The 26,421-nt window shown below is 42.8% G+C and overlaps 1 protein-coding gene across 1 annotated transcript in view; it reads right to left on the bottom strand.

Annotated features, from left to right (window-relative positions):
- The window catches only part of LOC124623863 (inter-alpha-trypsin inhibitor heavy chain H4-like), a 156,714-nt gene that overhangs the window by 64,238 nt on the left and 66,055 nt on the right, over positions 1-26,421 (bottom strand). Inside the window, exons 7-10 of the mRNA XM_047149072.1 lie at positions 16,399-16,602; positions 12,268-12,415; positions 9,845-10,236; positions 1,470-1,748 (exon numbers count right to left, since the gene is read on the bottom strand). Coding sequence (XP_047005028.1) covers positions 1,470-1,748; positions 9,845-10,236; positions 12,268-12,415; positions 16,399-16,602 — 1,023 coding nt within the window. The remainder of the gene's footprint in view (positions 1-1,469; positions 1,749-9,844; positions 10,237-12,267; positions 12,416-16,398; positions 16,603-26,421) is intronic.

The raw sequence follows: 26,421 nt of genomic DNA, 5'->3' as shown, positions 1-26,421 counted from the left end.
ACCCGTATAAATTAAAGACGAGTCTCGGAGATACTGATTATGTAAACGTTCGCTGCGAGTCTGTGACAGCAGGAGGTTCGATTTTGTCCAACTCCGTGATCAGATGACATTATTATTTTATTGTCACGGAAACAAAATGAAAGAATTGATTCATATTCAGTTACAGTCACATATGGAATCAAATTTCAGTTGCTGAACTATTGTACTTACCTGGTGGGTTTGAGGGCACCTGATGTGATAGTTTAAGTATGTGATCGGAGCAGAGACCAAAGGGTAATTGTTATAATGACGATACGAGCCGAAAATGAGGGAGATACTCTCGCAAAGGACAGATCGTTATGGCACTGCGCCTATCAACCACCATCCGTTGGGGCGCTACTGTCGTGAGTATCTGCGAAAAGCGGGTGAAAGTGGTAAAACCCTGAGGAGACAGTAAGGTCTTGACGTCCAGGCCTCAACGCACAAGCTCGAAGTCGGAGGCGTGCCTACACTGTAAAGAAGGATAGGCGGCGATGTGTGGCAGACTCGACGACAGTATGTATGGCTCTGAGCACTATGGGACTTAACATCTGTGGTCATCAGTCCCCTCGAACTTAGAAGTATTTAAACTTAACTAACCTAAGGACATCACACACATCCATGCCCGAGGCAGGATTCGAACCTGCGACCGTAGCGGTCACGCGGTTCCAGACTGAAGCGCCTAGAACCGCACGGCCACACCGGCCGGCCTCGACGACAGGAAACAATACTATTGCAGGCACAAGCGATTCTGAGCACACCGTTCAGCGCTCATTCTTGGACAAGCAGCACAGCCCCCTACTTTTTGCTATATTGACCCAACAATCGTCAGTTGCGATTTCAGTCGGTGCGGGATCATCGAAACTGGACTGTGAATCAATGGAAACGTGTTGCCTGCTCGGATAAACCACCTTTCTTGTTACTCTAGGTTTATGGTTGTGTTCGATACCCCGTCTTTCAGGCGAATGTCTGTTGGAAACGTACGCAGCACGGTCGCACGCCGGTAGGGCAGTATTATGCTATGGGGAACATTCACCTGGAATTCCATGGCTGCTCTGTTACAATACCAACCTTGGAGTGTTTATGTTACATAATGATAACTTTCGCTGAGCGACACCAGTCCAGTAGAGAAGTATGTTAAAATTTTCAATTGCAGATTTTTTATGAATTAACGTACACAAAATGTTTCTTTGATTTCTTTTTTTCAGGACTGTTAGGTTCTCGCAGGAGGTCGAACGTAATTGTTCATACTCACTGAAGGTGGTGGATTCATTTTCCATCGAAGAGAATCAGTTTCATAAATGCGTATGTCTGTTCTTTCGGACCCGTCCCGAAGAACCATCGAGTAACGCTGCAATTAACACCCCGTTCGGGTATTCACCTCTCTTTGCTGAATCACTGGATAGTGCCAGTCAAGTGAGTAAACATTGTATTGTTGATCGGTGTGTTACCCTGAGAGCGATGTCCTTGGCCCTGGTGCGGATAGTCTCGTTGGGCGTTGCGGCGTCCTGGTCCAGCAACTGCCGCACCGTCAGGTAGGCCCACAGCCGCTCTGCTGACGTCACGTTGACCACGGCTGGCGCCGGTACGGCGTCTGTCGCGTTGCCGTCCCTGCTCCTCACGGCACACCACGGCTCCCTGGTCCCGGAGGATAGCCGGCCCGCCACCACCAGCTCCCCGCCGCCGAACAGCGTCGGGAACCTGGACGTCGTCAGCGAGTCCTCGTCCACCTGTTGAGAAATCCACTGTTTTTAGCAGTTGTAAATGCAGATCTACATTATGTGATCAAAAATATCCGGACACCCCCAAAAACACACGTTTTTCATATTAGGTGCATTGTGCTGTCACCTACTGCCAGATACTCCATATCAGGGACCGCAGAAGTCTTTAGGCATCGTGAGACAGCAGAGTGGAGCGCTCTGCGGATCTCACGGACTTCGAACATGGTTAGATGATTGGTTGTCACTTGTGTCATACGTCTGTACGCGAGATTTCCCCACTTCTAAACATCCCCTAGGTCCACTATTTCTGATGTGATAGTGAAGTGGAAACGTGAAGGGACACGTACAGCACAAAAGCGTACAGGCCGACCTCGTCTGTTGACTGACAGACCGCCGAAATTTGAAGAGGGTCGTAATGTGTAATAGGCAGACATCTATCCAGACCATCACACAGGAATTCGAAACTGCATCAGGATCCAATGCAAGTACTATTACAGTTAGGCAGGAGGTGAGAAAACTTGGATTTCATGGTCGAGTGGCTTGCTCACAAGCCACACTTCACGCCGGTAAATGCCAAATGACGCCTCGCTTGGTGTAATGAGCGTAAACATTGGACGACTGAACATTGTAAAAACGTTGTGAGGAGTGACAAAATGCGGTATACAATGTGGCGATCAGATGGCAAGGTGTGGGTATGGCGAATGCCCGGTGAACGTCATCAGCCAGCGTGTGTAATGGCAACAGTAAAATTCGGAGGTGGTGGTGTTACGGTGTGGTCGTGTTTTTCATAACAGTTCTACATTGATGTTTTAAGCACCTTCTTGCATTCCACTGTCGAAAAGCAATTCTGGGATGGTGACTCCATCTTTCAACACGATCGAGCACCTATTCATAATGCACGTCCTGTGGCGTAGAGGTTACACGACAATAACATGTCTGTAATGTACTGCCTGCACGGAGTCCTGGCCTGAATGCTACAGAGCACCTTTGGGGTGTTTTGGAACGCCGACTTCGTGCCAGACCTCACCGACCGACATCGATACCTCTCCTCTGTGTACCACTCCGTGAAGAATGGGCTGCCATTCCCTAAGAAACATTCCAGCACCTGATTGAGCGTATGCCTGCAAGAATGGAAGCTGTCATCAAGGCTAAGGGTGGGTCAACGGCATATTGAACTCCAGCATTACCGATGGAGGGCGCCACGAACTCGTAAGTCATTTTCAGTCCGATGTCCGGATACTTCTGATCACATAGTGTTTGTAATACTCTGGTATTTTCATCTATTAGAATGTCCTTTTAGTTGGCTCTTTTATTGACTCAGTAACTGCTTTCCTTTTTCAAGATCCATAATATTTATTTTACAACTATGTCTGAGATGTTAACCTAACCAGCTTCAGTACGTATCGATGTAGCTACTTTCGTAAACTCTGTGACCAACCACCTTATCGGATGTCACTGCTGAGCGGTCGACCATCAGCTTGGATAGTATAGGTTCCCACGTGATAGCATATTCGAAAGGAAGTTGTATTCCATTTGCGGATGTGGTTCTAGCTGCGTTACTGTCGTCAGATAGCTGCTAAGACGTACCTGCTATGGGAGGTTTATTTTCATTAAACTTGCTGTTCTGTTGAAATCACTTCTGCGTGGCTGACATCCATGGTTTTGAATAGTTTGTACAGCGTGCAAGATTACCAGTAAGCTCATTGCTGTTTATTTTGCTGTGTTGAATCATGTTCCTACAGTTTGAGGTGAGTTAGGTCGTTATTTTGTATTATACTGGAAGAGTATTTGGATGCAGTATTGTAGGGATAAACAGATGGCAAATTATTAATAAACTGACAACTGAATCATTTTTAAGCTCATTTCATTCAGTTTTGAGTTCGATTGTTCTATACGAAAACTGATTCGGAGTTCATGGTTTGTTTTGTGGTTGTTATCGGATTACGTTTGCGACTACAGGAAATGAAATACGAATAGAACTCTTCCGATGAAATTGTAATTTATGTTTGATATATGAAGAATAATACAACTGATTATCAACAGTAAGAGTTACATAGTTTGTTTCAAAGACAAATCCTTCTCTGTACTCATGCTTTACGTAAATGTTCTGAAAGAGAAGGCAACTGTTTTGTTGATGTGAGGTCAGACAAACTATTGGCTGAGGTAAAACTCATTCTGATGATCAAGTTTGCGTATTGTGTGGCATGTGTGGGAGCAGATGCTAGAATTCAGCAAAAATCTGGGAGTACTAGTTCATTAGTAGTTACTGAGCAAGATAAGTCGACGTCCACTACCTTGTTGCTGGGCGCTGCTCTTACGTGTGTCGCTGAAATATTGTTATTTTATTTACAAGAGATGCTGGAGTTCTATTGAATGGTTTCTCGAATAGTTAATTATTATATTCACTGTAAATTAAGAAGACATGCTTAGGTAAATAGCTTCCGTGCACTGCCTGTCGCTCTAATCAAGATGCCAACAGTTGTTAGTGCCACTTGTTGCTTATGTACTTGTGTTACTCTTGAGATATACAGGCTCCTATGATTACGTTGCGGACACTTATATGAAAATGTTTTCTGTTTGACTAGGGGTATTTCCTCGAGTCAGATAGCATTAGAAACTTTTTCATGGGCATTATATTCGCCGTTGCTAATCATTAGCTGCGCGGCGTGGCCGCGCGGTTAGAGGTGCCATGTCACTGACTGCGTGGGCCCTCCCGCCGGAGTTTCGAGTCCTCTCTAGGGCACGGGTGTGTGTGTTGTTCTTAGCATAAGTTACTTTAGGTGAATTTAAGTAGTGTTTAAATCTATGGACCGATGACCTCAGCAGTTTGGTCCCTTAGAAATCCACACACAATGTACAATGCTAACCATTAGGTATATCCGGACTTCCTCACCACTTCCTATGGGGGTAGCTTACGGTTTATCAAGCAAAAAATCTCCGTTTCATTAGTGAGCTGTGCCGTTTTGTTTTGGTTTATCTGGTTGCATGCTACGGTTTTGCGTAGCAGGAGTTTCGATATGCACACATTCAGTCCCAAAAACAAAAAAAAAAACAAAAAAATATTATGTAACTACATTTTTTGGTATGGCAGTTTAAAAGTATATTTCATTCCATTTTAAACCAGGTTACCTCGTGCTTTAAATTTTTCAAACCTAAATGGCTGATACAGCACTGTTGAATATCCACCATCCAATAAAACTCACAAAATTAAGTCATTTACATTGCTAGACACAGAGATTGTACAGTCCACCAGACTTGAAACCTGGCCCTGTCTGTCCGTGTCATCCGGTGCATGCGTACAGGGGTGAGCGAAAGCTAACGTGCAGGTATTGAAGCCCCTAGGCCGTTGATAAGTCATCATACGCTGGCCTACTGGCAGCAACGTGGCGTGACCACATGGCTCACGCATACATAAAACGCTTGCAATAAACCCACCTTGAGGATAGCCTATACTGCCTGCACCAGTCTGTGTGCAAGCTGACTGGCATTCGCAGGCGTCCGTAGCGCAATGGGCAGCGTTGGAACTTCTTGCTCTAAACCAACAAAACCTTAAACTATCTCATTGATAAGTTCGCCAACGTCGTAAGAGCCTACGGTCTATAAATGTTCAACGCCATTCTCTCGTTTCCGTATCTTTTTATCTTGCCCTACTTTGTAAGCTTACATCACATTTCACTAGTTTCTCTTATTATTGACAGGAATCGGAAATTATTTTGTTGGTGAGTGAATATCTCACATGTAAGTAAACAATGGAAATTTAAAAATCGTGACTGTGTATTTATTAGCAAACCCATTCACTTATTTTGATGTTTTAAGATGGTTCAGTGAAACCGACTCTAAGAAATTTCGGCTCTCTCACACACTTGTCATTCCTTTACAATTCTCTGGTGAGTGTTATTGAAACATTCCACATGAAAATGCTAAAGCTTATATCGAGCATCGTATGCTACATTTACTGTTTTTTACGGTGTATCTATGACTGTTAACCTTTGACATTTCGGTCACTGCCACTAAGCTGACACTGACTCACTATCGGTCTTTTGCATTTCTTTATCTTATAATTCATTATGTCTTCTGTCGACAATGCCTGTCATGGTTCAGGTTTTTTTTTTTTTTTTAATGTTGAGTCGAAACGCCTTCAGGCGTCCTAGTTTCCAATTGTTACTTTATTTTTCAGCACTACGTTACGTTATTTTCAGGCCCTCTGACCGACAGGTAGGAAGAATCCTCCCTCTGATCCAGTCAAAATAGGGGCCAGCATTCAGTGACTAGTATTGGCAGATTTTTAGCACTGTGCTTCCTTCGATTATCACTTGCCGCTCCTGTTAGCAATTTTGTCTACACAGGTCTAGCAAATTTTGAAATTTCGTTATAAGGTTTAATATAGATTAGAAACTCTCGAAAGCTATTATTTGAAAGAAGTGTAATGATGAAAAATACTAAACATAACGAATTCAATGTATCTTTGTAAATTACAAATTGTATAAACTTTCTAAAAAAATTGAAAATGAAATGTATATCTTATTGTTTATGGCAGCTACTGAACAGTAACCCAGATGAGCACGACCGACTGCCACAGTGAAACCAACTGTCCAGTGAGATTTGATACAAGAACTATATGGATTAAGCGTTTATCACAGTGATGCTTTAGCATGATTTAGAGTTTCATTCATGCTGATATAACAAAACATAGTTAATGCATATGTAAAGCGTGCTTCCAGTCACCAGCTATTTGAACAACGCACCCGATGACCAACAATACCATGGAACAGACTTCTTTACACATGGATTCAACTTTGATGAACGAAGTACAGCTATTTACAGACACGAGGACTAACAACTTCCATAATATTGTTAAGAAGCCATACATGCATTATTCTCGAACTCATTTTTATGTACACGGCTGATCACAGCAAACGGAATTTGTGAGCACCAAAAATACTACCAAGAAGGGCAAGTAATTTCATATCCTCTCCAAATCTTTTGCTAGCGGGTTTCCTCTACTGTCACATCTCGCTACAGTCATCAGTCAACAAAATCTACAGAAATAGAAAGTCTTCTGGCGAACAGCATATTTGCTTCCGCATCCACTCATCGGCTTTTGAGATCCTAAAATACCACAGCGAAATAGCAGCAAGAACTCTGTTGCTGAACATGAATGAACTGTGCAGGCAGCAGCTGAGTAACGAAGTGCGCTGTTGGCACATAAATCATGGTACAGACAGAAATTTGTTCGGTGGTGGCCGTTTCTTTGCGATACTGAAGTCTATGGCACTCAACCTCTGAACTTTTTTATAGCCTGACTGCAAGTAGTGTGCAGCTTTTCGCACGACACAGCGCTAGAAGATGTAGAGTGGAAAATCAATCGCACTTTCATCCCAGGCTGAGAGGATATGCTGCCTTACCCAGAACTGAACCTGGACCTCCAGGGCAGATTACTGATCTACCCCCTACACCACCAAGGCCACTACCTAGTAATATGACTCGAACGAAATCACTAAGAATGACAGCATCAGATCCCAGGGGTAAGAATTCTTCTCGTAGGGAGCACATTGGCACACATGGGGGAGGGAGGTAGGGAGCCTTGCGTAGCTCTTGTGGTTCGTTCTAAAAGCTGTCCTTCTTTCTTGTTTCATTTTTTGGTCAGTTATTACGTCCCCCGAGTTACTCTGTCCTTGGCAGAAATCTGTCTTGCCAACGTCCTGGTATGGCCCTTCCCTTTAGTTAGGGAACAACTCTTCTTTTTAATGTAAAATTTCGAAACTGTGATCATGACAATAATCCCTGTATAAATGAAATATCAGCAAATGTTGGTAGCGTTACCTCTTATCTAAGACACAGTCAAATGAAAACGAGACAGGTGGAAAAAAGCAAATGAATCGCTTATATTTCTAAAGTAATCACGATAACTATTAATAGGCATTAAAGTGCCAAAGAAACTGGTATGGGTATGCGTATTCAAATACAGAAATATGTAAAAAGGCAGAATACGGTGCTGCGGTCAGCAACACCAATATAAGACAAGTGTCTGGCGCAGTTGTTAGATGGTTCAAATGGCTCTGAGCACTATGGGACTTAACATCTCAGGTCATCAGTCCCCTAGAACTTAGAATTACTTAAACTCAACTAACCTAAGGACATCACACACATCCATGCCCGAGGCAGGATTCGAACCTGTGACCGTAGCGGTCACGCGGTTCCAGACTGTAGCGCCTAGAACCGCTCGGCCACAACGGCCGGCGCAGTTGTTAGATCTGTTATTGCTGCTACAATTCCAGGTTATCAGGATTTAAGTGAATTTGAACGTGGTGTTATAGTCGGCGAACGAGCGATGGGACACAGCCTGTCCGAGGTAGCGATAAAGTGGTGATTTTTCCCCTACGACCATTTCACAAGTGTACTATGGATATCAGGATTCCGGTAACACATCAAATCTCCGACATCGCTGTGGCCGGAAAAGTTCCTCCAAGAACGGCCCAACGACTACTGAAGAGAATCGTTAAACGACAAAAAAGTGCAACCCTTCCGCAAATTACTGCAGACCGCATTGCTGGGACATCAGCAAGTGTCAACGTCCGAACCATTCAACGAAACATCATCGATATGGGATTTTAGAGCCGAGGGCCCACTCGTGTACCTTAATGACTGCACGGTACAAAGCTTTACGGCTCGCCTGGGCCTGTCATTGGACTGTTGATGATTGGTAACATGTTTCCTGGTCGGACGAGTCTAGTTTCAAATTGTATCGATCGGATGGACGTGTAAGGCTATGGAGACAACTTCATGAATCCATGGACTCTGCACATCAGCGGGGAACTGTTCAAGCTGGTGGAGGCTCTGTAATGGTGTGGGGAGTGTGCAGTTGAAGTGATAAGGGACCCCTGATACGTCTAGATACGACTCTGATGGGTGACACGTACATAAGCAGCCTGTTTGATCACCTGCATCCATTCACGTTCATTGTGCATTCCGACGGACGTGGGCAAATCTAGTAGGACAATGCGACACCCCACACGTCCAGAATTGCTACAGAGTGGGTCCAGCAACACTCTTCTGAGTTTAAACCCTTCCGCTGGTCACACAACTCCCCAGACCTGAACATTATTGAGCATATTTTGGATTCCTTGCAACATGTTGTTCAGAAGAGACCTCCACCCCCGTCGTACTCTTATAGATTTATGGACAGCCCTGCAGGATTCATTGTATCAGTTCCATGCAGCACTATTTCAGACATTAGTCGAGTCTATGCTACGTTGTGTTGCGGCACATTTACACGATGTTAGGCAAGTGTACCAGTTTCTTTGGCTCCTCAGTGCATATATCCTACTGTGAGACAAGACGGTCAATGCCCTCATATAAAAACGCCTACTGTTGTCTATGGAACCAAGACTGTAAGACATGCATTCTTTTGTCTGCAGCAAATCGACAGCCACAAATGTCTTTCTTCAAGACTCCAAAAATATGAGATTGCCAGTGAAGATACAGGGACTGTATGTGAAAGGGCTTCCCTGTGAAACTTCTGCAGCGTAGTCCAAACGCCCAGGAAAGTTTATGGATGACATCATTTTGTTGCCGAATAATGCCTGCCATCATGTTGCCGAGGTTGTTTAGACTATGCTGCATAATATCCGGTAGGAAGTCGTTACACATCCTCCATACAGTCCCGATCTTTGCCCATGGGATTTCCATATTTTTGTAGCTCCGAAGAAAGACGTTGGTGTCTGTCGCTTTGCTTCAGACAAAGGAGTGCACAGCTTGGTACAGTCATGGTTCCATGGGCAAAGCATTGACCATCGTGTCTCGCAGTGGGATAAAATTGTTAACAGATGTGACGATTACTTTTTAAAGATAAACGGTTTACGTGCTTATTTCCAACTGTGTCGTTTTCATTTGGGTGCCCCTTAAACAACGATCGATTTCCAAACTGGGGAACTATCACTATCGTTTGTATGACACGAAGTTTTCGAAAAGCCATACCCTAATTTTTTTCGTGGCCAAATTATAAGGAAAATTGCCGGTTACATTCGATGCAGCACGTGGCATGGGAAGCCGCTAAACGAAGTTTTGTTGGCGAGAGGTTTGCACTGAACGTTGCCCACATCTACCTGCTGGCCGTCGTAGTTGAACGTGACGTCGGCGAGCAGCGGCGAGGCGATCTGGCGGTAGAAGTTGCGCAGCTGCAGGTGGGCGTCGGCGGCCTCGTAGATCCTGCGGCCGACGCCGCTGTTGCGCAGTGCGAGGCGTCGCAGGAAGCCGTAGTCGGCGCCGGTGCCGAAGGCCAGCGTGAAGATCGCCGCGCCCGACTCAGCGTTGCGCGCGGTGATGCGGCGAACGATCTCGTCAGTGTCGCTGACCTCGCCGTTAGGCTCGCCGTCCGTCAGCAGCACCAGCATGGGCGCGTGCCGACGCCGCCCCGGCGCCGAGCCCCCTCCCCCACTGTGCACACCGGCATCCGACACGCGCAGTGCCGTCTTCAGTGCACTGAACATGTACGTGGCTACGCAGCGCGAACATACGTGAAGTTGTTAGCGTTTGGCTTCCAAATCACTGTACTACATTTTGTTGAAAAATTGATTAAGTGAATGAGAGTTTCACTCTGCTGCGGAGTGTGCGCTGATATGAAAGTTCCTGGCAGATTAAAACTGTGTACCGGTCCGTGACTCGGGACCTTTACTTTCGCAGGCAACTGCTCTACCACCTGAACTACCCAAGCGCGACTCACAACCCGCCCTTACAGCTTCAGTTCTGCCAGTACCTCGTCTCCTACCTTCCAAACATCGCAGAAGCTCTTCTGCGAACCTTACAGAACTAGAACTCCTGGAAGAAAGGATATTGCGGAGACATGGCTTAACCACAGCCTGGGTAGAGCATTCGCCTGCGAAAGGCAGAGGTCCCGAGTTCGAGTCTCGCTCCGGCACACAGTTTTAATCTGTCAGGATGTTTAAAAAATTGTTCAAATGGCTCTGAGCACTATGGGACTTAACGTCTGTGGTCATCAGTCCCCTAGAACTTAGAACTACTTAAACCTAACTAACCTAAGGACATCACACACATCCATGCCCGAGGCAGGATTCGAACCTGCGACCGTAGCGGTCACGCGGTTCCAGATTGAAGCACCTAGAACCACACGGCCACACCAGCCGGCGGGAGTTTCAAATTGATTAACTATTTAACAAGGCTATAGTTATACTCTTCTAAGGCCATGTGTGAGAAGTATTAGAACCAATGCTTCAATACAATAATTGGGTTCAAATGGATATAAGATACAGTAGTTATGCGGGTAAGAAAAGAGTTGCACAGAGTAGACTAACGTGGAGAATGGCTTCGGGGCAGTCTTCAGACTGGGGAGAAGAACGCTAAAAGACAGAACATAACTGGAAACCTATTGTGACATAAAGCTTATCGGTAGAACATCACTAAACCACACGATGGGCAATATATCATCTCCGGCCACACACAGGGACTTCATTTTGGACTGTGGATGCTGGGGCTTATTTGTAGTGTGTGGGGAAGGGGGCTTGGTCCAACCAGGAGAAGGTGAGTTATTCTTTCCATACTCCTCCTGAATGGGTTGTAGATAGAGCCTACTATGCTGGCCTAAAGGAGACTGATTCTCACTTCATAGCAGGTGAATTCCAGCACTTGTACGAAATAAACTTTTTAAAGGTGTTATTAACATGAGCAAGACGTGGTCAATGAAACTGTTCAGTTGTGCTTTTGCATCTGATTGGCTAAGATGCCTTGATATATGACTATTTTTTGTGGAACTCATTAAACTCACGACGTCGAGGGGTCAGTTGGTATCCCTGGGTGGTGAAGGGGCCTATGGGGCTGATATGACAATTTAAGGGTTGTGTATATGTAATTGGGAATGAAAATAAGTGACTGATAAAGTACTTCTGATGGTACAGAAGCCTACGGAAGTTTTAAATTGTTTTCCCTTGTCCAGACATGGAAATTTTATTTAGTGAGCGACCACATGCTTAGTAGGTAGAAGTATCACAACAGAATGGAAGTATTGGCTAACTGGAAATGGAGTTTAATACAAGCATCAGACTTGGCATGATCTAATTGAATCGATGAATTGTTATTATTCCCGTGGAAACCCAGAGTTTGGTGTCCTTTGTACGACTAATTTTCTTTTTACTTTTACTGGCATCTGTTTCAGTCTATTAGTCGGATCAGATTGTCATCCTGATGGCAACTGGATTGCTACAAGGCATTTACTAGTGCCTAAGGAGACGTGACACTTTTACCTCCATCTTGTGGGTCAAAAATATATTAGTGAACCTTTTGTTATACTGATTTAACATTTTATCGGCACAGAGGATTTATCTGGTCCCACTAACAAATATTTCCAGTTATGTCTGCAGTACGATCAACTGTATAATTTGTCTCTCACACCACGCTTTCTTTTGTACAATAATATGCGTTAAGAATCCATTTCCTAGCGAAAACACAGAAATAGCAAATTTTTTTGTATTCTAATAACTACATACTTGAAGACCTGGATGAGACTACAGCATACCTCCGTTCGCTTCAAAGGAGTTAATGCTGTCTTTGGCCTTGACGATGTTCTCAGGTGTGACTTCGACGATGGCACTGGAGTTGAACTCGGGGTTGAGGTTCCCATTCCACACAGACTCAAACGTGAGTGGCACGTCTGGATGCCACACCTGCAGCCAAACATCACCATCCGAGTCTCACTACCATCAGCATGCTACAGAATTCATTCACGAAGCCAAAAACACTCTTCATATGAACACAGCAAAGCATATGGATGATCAGTAGGACAGAATATACAGGGTGATTATAATGAAAGTTAAACTTTCAAAACGCTGTAGAAATAACACCACTGGTCAGAATGATGTCAAATTATAACGGAATATTATCGGAGAAGGAGGAAAACGTGTGGCAGAAGAATAAAAATAGTGTGAAAATTGAGCAATAGATGGCGCTGTATGTGTCAATGTTTCAGAATAGGTAAATGAAAACACCTGTCATGCGCACGACCCACTGAAGTTGATTTAAACACACCGGGTGCACGGCTTTTCCTCCTTTCGCGTCTGCGAAGTTCGCCATGACTATCACAATGCAGGATCGCGCTCGGCTTGTAAAGCTGTATTACAAGAATGCTGACTGTGCACACGTCCCTCTGCAGAAGTTCCGGACACTGGAGGTTTTGAGAAAAAGGCATTGGTCCGATTATTGCCGTGGGTCTGGAGAAAATGATTCGGAAATTCGAAAAGACGGGTTCTTTCGGTGTGGAACCTGGTGGAGGGAGGAAACGAACTGATTCGACGTCAGTGGAGACAGTGGCCACAGAAATGCTGGAGGAGACCAGTGGTGGTGTGCAACGTGTTGTGCACGGAGAATTACTCGAACATTGGACATAAGCGCGAGCACGATGCTTAAAATCTTACGAAACATCTATCTTTTATATCCATTCAAAATTACCCATGTGCACGAGTTGCTTCCTGTAGACCTCCAAGCAAGAGAAACCTTTGCTTTAGAATTTCTAGCTCATGGAAGTAGAAAATGATTGGTCGTCGAAGATTCTGTGAACAGACGAAGCCCACTTCCATCTTAGAGGATACGTCAATACACAGAAGTGTCGAATATGGTCATCGGAAAATCCACACGCAAATAAACCAGTACCACTTCATCCTGAAAAGTTCAATGTGTGGTGCGGGTTTACGGCATAATTCTTTCGAGGAGACAGGTGCTTCCGGTCCTGTTACCTGTACCATCACTGGTAAGCACTATGAGTGTCTTTTGCGCAACCACGTCATTCCAGCTCTCCAACAGCGTGGATGTGTCGATGGGATCATTTTTATGCAAGATGGCGCACCTCCGCACTTTGCAAAATCCAGTTAAGCAGCTGCTGAAGCGCCGTTTCGGAAATGATAGAATTATCAGCCGCCTTTTCCCTACAGCCTGGACGTCCCGATCACCTGATCTTAATCCGTGTGACTTCTGGCTGTTGGGCTGTCTGTAAGATGTCGTGTTCAGTGTTCCGATTGAAAACTTAGCTGCATTGAAGGCACACATTGCGAAACACATTCATAACGTAACCCCAGAAACACTTCGATCAGTATTGGACACGCTGTTTCTCGACTTCAACAGAGGACAGCGTATTGAACACGTTTTCCACCAGTCACACAGATATTAATAATCGTATTTGATTTTGATTTATGCTTCTTATGCGGTTTTTCGTCTCAGGTCAATTAAAAACCGATGTGAGTGATGCTTTTTATGAGGTTATTAGCTTCAGGATAGTTAAAAATAGATTTTTCCCATCTGATGTGATATGACCTTGCCGTGCTGGATGGGCTTACATAACTAACAGTATCACACCTGTACACCCATGCACACTGAGAAGTACAGTTTGTTTAATGTCAAAATACACTTTATGCATTGTTGTATGATTCATTTGTTATTTGTAGTCGACAATTATTAAATTATGATGCTTACAGAGCCATCTATTGCTACATTTTGTAGCCATTTATTTTTCTTCTGCCATACGTTTTTCCCCTTCTCCGATAATATTCCGTTGTAATTTGACGTCATTCTAACCAGTGGTGTTATTTCTACAGCGGTTTGAAAACTTAATTTTAATTTTAATCACTCTGTACATTGGCTTGAAAAAAGGTTGTAAGATGAACATCAACAGAAGTAAAAGAAGCAGAATAATGAAGTCATGTGACGCTGAAAGAGTAGATTACAAAATGAGACACTATAAGTTGTGAGAGACTTGTACTACTTGGGCCGCCAACTCCCCCTCCCTGATGATGCCCTCATCCTCTCCACCTTCCCCTCCTACCAACTTTGATCCTCCCCCTCCTCTCCCACCGGTCATCCACTACCCCCCCCCTACCTTCTTTCTTCCCCCTCCCCGCTCCTCTGACACTGGCATCTTCACCCTCCCCTCTCCCTCCTCACCCACCTTTTCCCCTTTTGCAGGTCCTCGGACTCGTACACATACAGTCAACATTCGCGCGCCGGAGATATCGCCATCGGTTTTTTGTGTGCCATCGTGTTAGTGCCTTAGTGTTTCACCGTCCGTGCTCCATCGTTCATGTGTGTCGTTTCTGTCATCTATGTTCATGTACCTGTGTTAACCTTTTTTTGTTTCGGAACGCCTGTGAACGGCTCCATGTATTTTCCTTTGTGTGTCTACTGTTTTTATTTTCTATGTCTTCCTCTGTACTAATTGTAATATCTGTGGCCGAAGAGCGGCCTAGTTTTATCGCTGCCGGCCTACCTTGTATAGGGTATTAAAATGACAATAAAGAGAAAAAGAAATACTATCTGGGCAGCAAAATAACTGACAATAGCAAATGAAAAAGGGATGTAAGTGCAGACTGAATACGGCAAGAAATTCGTGCCTGAAAAACAGAAGCCTGTTAGGGAAATATATTATGTGAGCTCGACGTATGTAGTAAACGTAATAAAATGAAAATGAGGTGCATGGCGAAATGAAATGACCTAAAAAGAACTAACAAAGTCTAAAATCAATTAATACACAAAGTAGTAGTATTAAGCTAGTATTATTCATTATAATGAACATTTTTCGAAAGCGAGTAACTGTGTTACAACTTAAATACTGAAACACTGCACCTGTTATGTTTTTTTCAACCTTAGCACGACGTGTTTCAGGACTTTATTGCCATGTTGTAGTGTTACTATTCACATTAATATTCAGATCCTCCGCTTCCCTTAGTTCTGTTAGCACAACAGATCGTTCCACTTACAGGTTTCTGTCCCCAAGTTGTTTCCCAGTCCCCGTCGGCCTCATGCCTGCTGCAGATACTAAAGTTAGTATTGTACGTGACAACTGCATGTGTGTGTTGTTATGCACCTTTTCTCTTGCAGTCATCTTTTTTATATACAGAATATAACACTGTGCCAGGTACGTATTTACATTGATAGCATAGCACATTTCAGGATCGAAAATAAGTCTCCATCACGAGTAGAGAACAACACAAACACACAAAATCACATAGACTACTGCAGTAAATGACAACACTTGTAAATGTTGTGCTACGCATGAAAAAAGGTTTTTTGTGCAGTGTTTTATTACTCTTACTGCAATAATAGCAGCGTTGAGTACTGCTTGCTTCCACCTGAAATGTGAATGTGAATGATTATGGTAGAGCTTAGAAGACATATTAATGGGGGATAAAATTATATCCGAACAAGCCTTGAAGGCCCAAGAATACCGATCGGCCGCCGTGTTATCCTCAGCCCAAAGGCGTCACTGGATGCGGATATGGAGGATCATGTGGTCAGCACACCGCTCTCCCAGCCGTTGTCAGTTTTCGTGGCCGGAGTCGCCATTTCTTAGGCGAATATCTCCTCAATTGGTCTCACAAGGGCTGAGTGCATTGCGCTTGCCAACACAGCTCGGCAGACCGAACGGTCACCCTTCCAAGCGCGACATCGCCTAACTTCGGCGATCTGACGGGAACCGGTGTTACCACTACGGCAAGACCGTTGACATTAATGGGGGGTATCCAATATGAAAATGATTAATCCCCATTCGTCTGAAACGATTTGAGTTACAGTATTTAAAACCGTACTCAAACAACATTTCAGCCATCCGTCATAGACGGACAATACTATTTTGTACCGTCAGAGACTCATAAATGACCCTTACCTGCACTTCAGAAGAGAAAGGTATCAAGGAAAAGATGTCGCCGGCGTTGAGCTCGTCCAGGATGGTGTGCATGGCCGCCTTGAGCTGCTCGATCTTGCGGCCGTGCATGGAGCCGCTGACGTCGAGCACGAAGACGACGTGTTTGGGCAGCGGCGGCAGGCCGGGAGGCGCGTAGAAGTGCACGAAGTAGCCGTCCTCGCTCACCTGCACACGGGGGCACCACTACTAAAGGAAGAAGCAAGCGAAAACAACAGGACAATGGTAACGTATTTTGCGTCTACGTACCTCTATTTTAACTTGATGTTACAGTAATAGCAGAGGAACCACTGCTACAGAGAGATCATCTTATGTCTTATCTGGAAGCGTGGCAGTCCGATTATTTGTATCAGTTGAACTAATATTCGATCTTTGCGCTCACGTAATCTTAATTTTAAATCGGCGTATGAGTTTCTCCATGCATCTACATGAAAATCGTTGTTTTTCTGATTTACGAGGGAGAGTCAAATGATAACCTTAAATATTTTTTAAATATTATTTACTGTGCAGAAGTGGTACAAAGCTGTATCACGTCTCAACATAATCTCCCCCACGCTCAATGAAAGTCCTCCAGCGCTTACAAAGTGCATAAATTCCTTTAGAAAAACATTTTTTTGCTAGTCCACACAACCACTCATGCACTGCGTGCCGTACCTCTTCATCAGAAGGGAAGTTCTTTCCTCCCACTGCGTCTTTTAGTGGTCCAAACATATGGAAATCATTTGGGGCACGGTCTGGTGAGTATGATGGATGAAGAAGACACTCAAAATGCAGGTCTATGATTGTTGCAACTGTTGTACGGGCAGTGTGGGGCCTTGCATTGTCATGTTGCAGAAGACCATCTGCTGACAGCAATCCACGTCGCTTTGATTTGATTGCAGGACGCAGATGATTTTTTAGGAGATCTGTGTATGATGCACTGGTGATAGTGGTCCCTCTAGACATGTAACGCTCCAAAATGACGCCTTTTTCGCCCCAAAAGAGAGTCAGCATAACCTTCCCTGCTGATGGGTCTGTTCGAAACTTCATTGGTTTTGGTGATGAGAAATGGCGCCATTCCTTGCTCGCTCTCTTCGTTTCCGGTTGGTGGAAGCGAACCCAGGTTTCGTTCCCAGTAACGATTCTTGCAAGGAAGCCATCACCTGCTCGTTCAAAGCGCCGAAGAAGTTCTTCACAAGCATCAACACGTCGTTCTCTCATTTCAGGAGTCAGCTGCCGTGGGACCCATCCTGCAGACACTTTGTGAAACTGGAGCACATCATGAACAATGTGGTGTGCTGACCAATGACTAATCTGTAAACATGCTGCAATGTCATTCAGTATTACTCGGCTGCTGCAATGTTCTGTGGAGTCACAATTCGTTGTGCCTGACTTGGACGAGGAACATCTTCCACTTAAGTCACACCATTTGCGAACTTCCTACTCCGTTCGTAGACTTGCCGCTGTGACAAACATGCATCACTGTACTGAACCTTCATTCGTCGATGAATTTCAATAGGTTTCACACCTTCACTAAGCAAAAACCGAATAACAGAATGCTGTTCTTCCCTAGTCCAAGTCGCAAGTCGGGCGGCCATCTTGATACTGATACTGCGACGGTATGTGCGCATCTGCACTGTGCTGCCACCTACAGGCTATTCTGCACGCTGTCTGTAGCACGCTTACCAACTTACAGGATAACGGCGCTAAATTACGATTTGTTATTAAAAATTTAAGGTTTCTTTGCTTTCCTTAACCTGGATAAGACTTTGGACCGAGTACCACTTGATGTTATACAATTTGTATCTCTGTCGAATAAATTCATCGATCCCGCCGCTGAAGATACCGACGTTATCGAATCAAAGAGGTTACAGGCCCTGGCAACTCAGGATAGGCGGTGCTCCAGCAAATCACCTGCCCACCACACCTAAGGACTAGAATGCGTTTATAATCAACAGCCGTGACTCCACAGCCGTGTCATTTTCCTAATGAAAATTGTACGAGGGTTGGAACGTAAATAGTGGTAACTATTTCGTCACCACCGATACAAAAGAGTTACATGTTTGCACCTGTTCGAGTCCTTCAAAGTAGTCACCAGCATTGTGTAGAACCCGTTGCCAGCGATGTGGAAGGCATAGCATACCTTTAGCAGAGCCTGGTCTGTTGATGGTGCGAATGGAGCGGTCTAAAGTTATGGTCATTCTAGTGTACGACTGTAATGATGTTATCCTAACGCCTTACGTTCCTCCACGGCAGACCGTCAGTGCACAGTGTTACTGTTCGTTTTCGGAGCATCACCTACTACCAGCTTGGCAAGAGAAGCAGCGACACTTTCTGCGCAGAATGAGATTTTCACTCTGCAGCGGAGTGTGCGCTGATATGAAACTTCCTGTCAGATTAAAACTGTGTGCCCGACCGAGACTCGAACTCGGGACCTTTGCCTTTCGCGGGCAAGTGCTCTACCATCTGAGCTACCGAAGCACGACTCACGCCCGGTACTCACAGCTTTACTTCTGCCAGAACCTCGTCTCCTACCTTCCAAACTTTACAGAAGCTCTCCTGCGAACCTTGCAGAACTAGCATTCCTGAAAGACAGGATATTGCGGAGACATGGCTTAGCCACAGCCTGGGGGGATGTTTCCAGAATGAGATTTTCACTCTGCAGCGGAGTGTGCGCTGATATGAAACTTCCTGTCAGATTAAAACTGTGTGCCCGACCGAGACTCGAACTCGGGACCCTTGCGTTTCGCGGGCAAGTGCCCTACCATCTGAGCTACCAAAGCACGACTCACGCCCGGTACTCACAGCTTTACTTCTGCCAGTACCTCGTCTCCTACCTTCCAAACTTTACAGAAGCTCTCCTGCGAACCTTGCAGAACTAGCACTCCTGAAAGAAGTGCGGAGACATGGAAGGTAGGAGACGAGGTACTGGCAGAAGTAAAGCTGTGAGTACTGGGCGTGAGTCGTGCTTCGGTGGCTCAGTTGGTAGAGCACTTGCCCGCGAAAGGCAAAGGTCCCGAGTTCGAGTCTCGGTCGGGCACACAGTTTTAATCTGCCAGGAAGTTTCACTTTCTGCGCAACCCACCCATCATTTTGCACGAGAATGCGCGGGTGCATACAGCGCAAGCTGTGGTTGCTCTGTTCAGTCGATGATACTGGGAAGTACTGTACCATCCATCTTACTGCCCGGACTTAGGCCCTTGTGACTTTGATTTGATTCCGAAGATGAAGGAACCACTTCGTGGAATTCGCTTCAGAACTGTTCCAGAGATTCGACTGGCAGTAGACCGCTCCATTCGCACCATCAACAGAACAGGCTCTGCTAACGGTATACTACGCCTTCCACATTGCTGGCAACGGTTTCTACAAAACTCTGGTGACTACTTTGAAGGATAGTAACAGGTGCAAACATATAACTCCTTCAGGTTCTTGGACTAGCACACTGTTTTAATTTGCCACGGAATTTCATATCAGCGTACATTCTGCTGCAAACTGAAAATCTCGTTCTGGAAGTATCCCACTACCTGCGGCTATCCCATGTCTCTGCAGTATCCTCCCTTCCTGCAGTGCATATATTTCGAATTCCGAAGGAGAGCTTCTGCGAAGTTTGTAAGGTAGGAAATGAGGTATTGGCAAAAGTAAAGCTGTGAGTATGGACTGTGAGTCGTGCTTTGGTAGCTCAGTTGGTAGAGCACTATCCCATGAAAGGTAAAACTTCTGAGTTCGAGTCTCGGTCCGGCTCACAGATTGTACCTGGCAGGAAGCTTCATGTAACTGGTTGTTTAAATTTATATTTATAAAAGCTGTGCACCTTGGTACACGGGAACCAAACCAGCACTCTCGAAAGTTTTCCCTCCTTGAGTACAAGTACCTGAAGATCAAATTGAATGCGTCCTGTCGCACAGGATTAGCCGAGCGGTCCGAGGCGCTGCAGTCATGGTCTGTGCGGCTGGTCCCGGCGGAGGTTCGAGTCCTCCCTCGGGCATGGGTGTGTGTGTTTGTCATTAGGATGATTTAGGTTAAGTAGCGTGTAAGTTTAGGGATTGATGACTTTAGCAGTTAAGTCCTATAACATTTCACACACATCTGAACATTTTTTTGAATGCGTCCTGGTACTCTATCGTAAAAGTAAAAGTCGAGTACTTTATGCAGTTTTCTTATTTGTCTATCATGGATCTGCTCTTTTCCATCTTCACTTCTTTACAATTAACGGACACGGTCGCCAGATATGTTCAGATATCAGCTTCCTGAGCGCTGCTGTATGCTGATGATGTTCTACTGCCGCTGAAGTCTCGAGCAAGTTTCAAAAAAAGCTCCAAGTGTAGAATAACCGCCCTGAATAGTCTGTAATAAGCCTCAATGTAAAGAAGATCGAATACTAGTCAGCATGTGCAAATAATAACACCATCAAGAGCGACGGTACAAATCAGCCAAAGTCACACATCTTCAAGTATCTTGTGTAAAAAATCGCTGACGGTAACTCACTCGTCCCAGAAGTCACAAATCTTCTTAGAAATGCATGATTTAAATGTCGTACAGTGAATGGTGTGATTTGTGATCGCTAAGAATCATCCGAATCGACGCAAGTCAAAAACATTCCTACGGTGGCGAATCTTGGCCTGCAACTTAAGAACAAGAGCAACGACTTGCTGTAATTGAAACCAAAATGGTTCTGTGGACATCAGGCCTGACACTTTGCGATTACGTAATCCATGACGAAACTTGTAGGCAATACCGAGTGGCACATATCATTGATAAAATGGAGAAAAAACGTCTACAATTGTACAGACACTTACTTCGATCAGATCAAGAAACAATAGTAACACGGGCGTTTTCATTGAAAATCAACGGTAAAAGATGTGTTAAGGGACCGAGGCAATGTTGGCTAAATACTCTCGATGGAGTCCTCAAGAAAGCGAGTGTCCACTCTGATTAAGCACGAGATGATGCGACCTGGAGACAGGGAACTAGAAACGTGGACCCCTTACAGTGCTGTACAAATGCCCAGAAAGAAGAAGAAACAGACGACATAACGCAGAAGAGCGCGCGCCAACTACTTTGTTTTTGTACTTGCCAAGTAACAAGGAACAACATTCAGAGAAATGTCAAGGGATTATGTAAGAGGAGCAGTCTTGATGTAGGGAGGAAGGCAAGAAGTCGGACTTCGACTGCAAGGCTGCCATGTGGAAGCACTGTGCTGTATTCCGAGAATGATCTGGAACATCGACGTAGCTCGGAATTCGGTTCACAGAAAATGTATGACAATAAAGATGCGACGGTAAACCTCTCCCGGGAATTTGGATCATCAGTGTTAATGGAGTTGAAAGAAAGTGCACTACAAAGTGAAATTTTTCACTGTGAAATAAAATAAGGACAAATTCCACTGTACATTTATCTTGAAGTCTGACGTCTAAAAGAGTTTTTATTAAAGCGTAAATCTGAATCGATTGCAATAAACAATGAATATAGTAATTTATTTGCTGATTTAAGATTTCGTTTCTCTCCAGAAGAAATACAGACCCCTACGCCTTGCGTTTTGCTTTCGTCGTATCTAATTCTCGGTGTGAATGTTTATACTGCTGATCACTAAATTGTTCTTTTACAGTGCGGTTTGGTAGCGAGTAATTTTCATTTAACATTGTGAAGTCTACTTTCTTACGGTAAGCGCAGTATATTGTACCTTGTGCAATTTTTTTTTTTTTTTTTTTTTTTTTTTTTTTTTTTTTTTTTTTTTTTTTTTTTGCAAACCTGCGAGGCAGAAAAAGTGTTTCTATGAGTTCTAATTGACAGTCACTGCTGTAAACGTTATATGTTCCGTAACGCTGTAGGGAAGGCAGATTCTTATGCAGTGGTTCACAATGTGGCGCTTTTACGGCAAGCATAGGCTAAGTATATTAGCGGCCACAATACCATACATGGTTCGGTACTTGTTTCTAGTCGTTACGGACACTTTCCCAGGCCTACTATTCTGAAAGCTTCTCGAGGTTCTACAAATGCGTCAAATAGAGAACGCTCTATCGAGAACGATCCTGTCCTAAGATAAGAAGGTAAATTTGCAGGGCGATGAACTTCAGATAGGCGGATTACGGATGAGTATATAATGAGGGATCTGGCTTATATTGCAACTTGTTAAAATATTAAAATATAACAGTTAAATTTTAAGTTCTTGGCATAAGCCTGTTTCAAAACTCAAAAACCGCAGAACGATGATGCACCAAGTTCTGTCTAATGATCGTGTTGAATTTCAATTTCAAGTTCGTTAAAATTTATTCAGTATTTTTTAATATTTTTTCAAGATGAAAAATTTGTGATGTGTTTTCATTCACATTTTACAAACCAATTTTCGATAAAAGCATTCAACTTTCGATAATACTTATCTTTATGTTTTTAATGGTCAAAACGTTTCCTGTCTTTCTTTTTCAGTACAATGGTGAAAATATTTAGAAAGCCTTTTAAGAACTTTTTCTACAAATTTCAGAAGTATTACTTTGATTATTGCAATTATGAATTTTTCTCTTTGTTACGCAGCAGTGTTGCGTTTGATATTCGAGATTCATTTGGAAGAAAGTTAAGGCTCATTTTTAAAACAGTCCATGGAAGAAGATAGTACTTAAATCATTTCTTCATATTATTCTTTTTCAGACATAATGTTGCAATCTACTTCTAAAAATGTAGCATGAAAGAAAATAGCATACGTTTTTCAAGCTCAAATTTTGTATCAGTTGTTACTCAGAGGGTAACTGAAGATAACGATTTACTTTAGACATAAGTACTGCTTTGGATGAAAACCATGAAGATGTTCCTTAGGCAGCACCATGCAACTCTTTGGATGAAGAACAAAGTAGTTTTTGGGGAGGTAGTGGTTGCGATGATGATGATGATGATGATGATGATGATGATGATGATGATGATGATGATGATGATGATGATGATGATGGAAGTCATAATGCCTCTGGTCGAATAAGCAGTGAAACTGCTAACATATATATTGTTCCAAATCGTATGCCATGGAGTAAAAGCACCCGCACACCCCCTAACCCCATCCAGTGCAAAATAAAACGCCTGCACACAATTTGATTAAATATATACCAGGACCAGCAAGGGTCGTAATCACTTACCTACTCAAAGATGCTTGCAATTTATTTTTTCCTCTAGCCATTGTGGACGAAATTGTGAGATGCACAATCCTAGAGGCAATGAGAGTTTGTGTATCAAGAGAAATAAAGTGGTACATTGTAACTAGAAAAGAAATGGTCACCTTCTGGGGAATTTTGCTTCATATTGCAGCAGATAAAGGCTGGTATGTTCCAGTTAGGGAACTAATCGTGGTAAAGTTTTCCAATCTTTTATATAGGGCTGCAATGTCTGTGAGGTAGTTTGAAGAAATAACAATTTTCATTAGATTTGTTGACAAAGGAACAAGAAAGGCTAGTTTACAAACTGGTAAGCATGCTGTTATAAGCTATATCTGGAAAATGTTTATAGGATAGCGCAGGAAAAATTCCGCAATGGCCACTAAATGGAACCCGTATCATGAAATATATGCCAAATAAGCCTGAAAAGTATAAAATGAAAAAGTTGTGGACGTGCCAGGCTGAAACTGGCTATACCATTGATGGGATTGTGTATACGGCACAAGAAGAGAACAGGGTGAACCACTCGAGAAAATGTTGGGTCTTACCATAGAATGACTCTCGCCGGAAATATTGCTGGTATTGTGAAAATGCTACTGTCTCTTGAGTAAGAACCGAACTGTTATGGGAACAATGAGGGTGAATAAATGGAAAAATTCCGAAAGAGATGACATCACATAAAAGTAGACAAGTTTAAGTCCATTTGTATTTGCAAAAGAAATGACACTGATTAGTTTTTCGCCGAAGAGAAACAAGTGTGTGGTACTCTTATGTGCCATGCATCGTGATAACTCTTTAGATGAACAACATCCAAAAGAGAAGTGTGAGACTGTGAAATTTTATAACGAAACAGAGGATGGTGTGGATGATGTGGATCAGCTAACAAAGAGCGGTGTGGATGTTGTCGATCTGCAAATGCGCTTATATTAAGACAGGTTGCTGAAAGTGAAAGTGCTTTGCAAAAGTGTGCCGGTGGTCTCTGACGGACCACCACACTGCAAACAGGATCGATACGGTGGCCTTGGTGCCGAAAAGTAACAGACATCTAACTCGTAGGCAGATCGTTTCAGATCTTACATCCGCTACCGGTAGTGTGTCTCTCTCAGAATCATTTTGCAGCGATTAAACCAGGCCGGTTTGTATGCTCAGTAGCCTGTTAAATAGATTCCACCTCAACTATGCCTTCATCGAGAAAGAGTTCTCTGGTGAAGGGAGCATGTTGGGGTCCATAGTGATGTTCTCCGACGAGGGTGACGATTTGGCTGTGTTTGAGTGATGCCACAGAGCCTTATACACATTCAGCCAAGTGACAGTGTAGGTGAAAACATGGCCCTACACAGACGTTCTACTGTTTTCCTATTTATTCGTCACGTGTGACACTGATAAATTTAAGTATAGTGATAAACTAGTGTTAATGATTATTGATGAAGAAAATGATCCTTGGTTCTATGGAAATATGTCTGATAATAATTTAAGATATGTACATTCTAGCAAAGCAATTACAGATCTTGTTAAAGAAAAATATTGTAAAAAATATAGAAATTTCAGGAGTCTGTTAACAATATTCATCTTCATACCAAATTTATTAATGAACCTGGTTTATATTCTTTAAATATGAGTTCGAAACTGACCTTTGCAGAAAATTTTGAAGATTGTAATTTTGAAGAGGTTCTACCATTAATTCGAAAACATGGTGAATATAAAATAAAGGATAACATAAAAGAGCTCTAAGACTGTTTAATAAATCATCTGAAAGCTCTTAATAAAATGGAAGAAAATAATATGATAACAATCAGATGAAAACTTTGTTAGAGCTAAGGAAATTTCACACAAAGGAAATAAATAGTTTATTACCTCGTATTGGTCCCCTAATAAATGTTGAAAATTTAAGATATAGTTTTTCTTCTTTTAAGATCATATGATTATAATTTTAGTTATGATTGTTATTCGAAACAAGTTAAAATACTTCAAAAACAAATAAACCCTATTAGAAACATGCATCCATATTTTGAAGAAATTTAAAGAATTTATTATGTACCTAATTCAATAAATATATTACAAAGAATTGAAGAAAGATTGGATACTGTTTTTTGTCGAAATTATTTCCATATATGAGAATTCCTCACAATAAGAATTGGTTAATCATATAATTAAACTTGCAACTTCTGAAGTTGGCTGAAGACTGCATTTTGGGAACGCTTCTCAGAAAATAGAACTGAAAATCCAAGCACTTTATTCATAATTAAATTTTATATAACATTCACAACGATTTTTGTATACATCTAACAAACAAAACGTATTAAATCCTTCTGATTCAATTAATTCAAATTTAAAATTCTCAAATAATACCTACATAACGTCATTCTTACTAAGTTTCATTTGAATTTAAAAATAAACTCTATCTTCTTTAATAAAACAATAAGTGTAATGAATATTATATTCAATGCCAAACATGTTTAAATTCTCAGTGAAAAGTTTATAAAATAAGTTAGTTTTTATCGATCCAACTATTGCGTGCATTATCAAATCCTACAACTTAACATATACTTTATACCTTTCTTTTTCAAAACTTTGTCATCAAGATAGGGATCTGGAAAATTTGTTATCTGTGGTTCTTGTTCATAAGATGTTCCTTTTACTTCTTCTCCGTCAAAATCTATTAATTTGCAAATAACTGGATTAGAATGAATAAAGTCCACAATATCAAAAATTTCCATTGACCAATTGGTAGTATATCCTTTCTCAAATATTCATTTCAATTTGCTTATTCTTAGTTTATCACCTATTTCATATTTTTCTTTAATATCTAGCAAATTAGTTACACAAACAATTTTCAGTATTTTTTAATTTTCTTTGTTTAGATCTTTTGGTTTCA

The sequence above is a fragment of the Schistocerca americana genome, chromosome 1 (genome assembly GCF_021461395.2).
Source record: "Schistocerca americana isolate TAMUIC-IGC-003095 chromosome 1, iqSchAmer2.1, whole genome shotgun sequence".
Lineage (NCBI taxonomy): Eukaryota > Metazoa > Arthropoda > Insecta > Orthoptera > Acrididae > Schistocerca > Schistocerca americana.
This window is presented reverse-complemented; position numbering and strand designations above follow the sequence as displayed.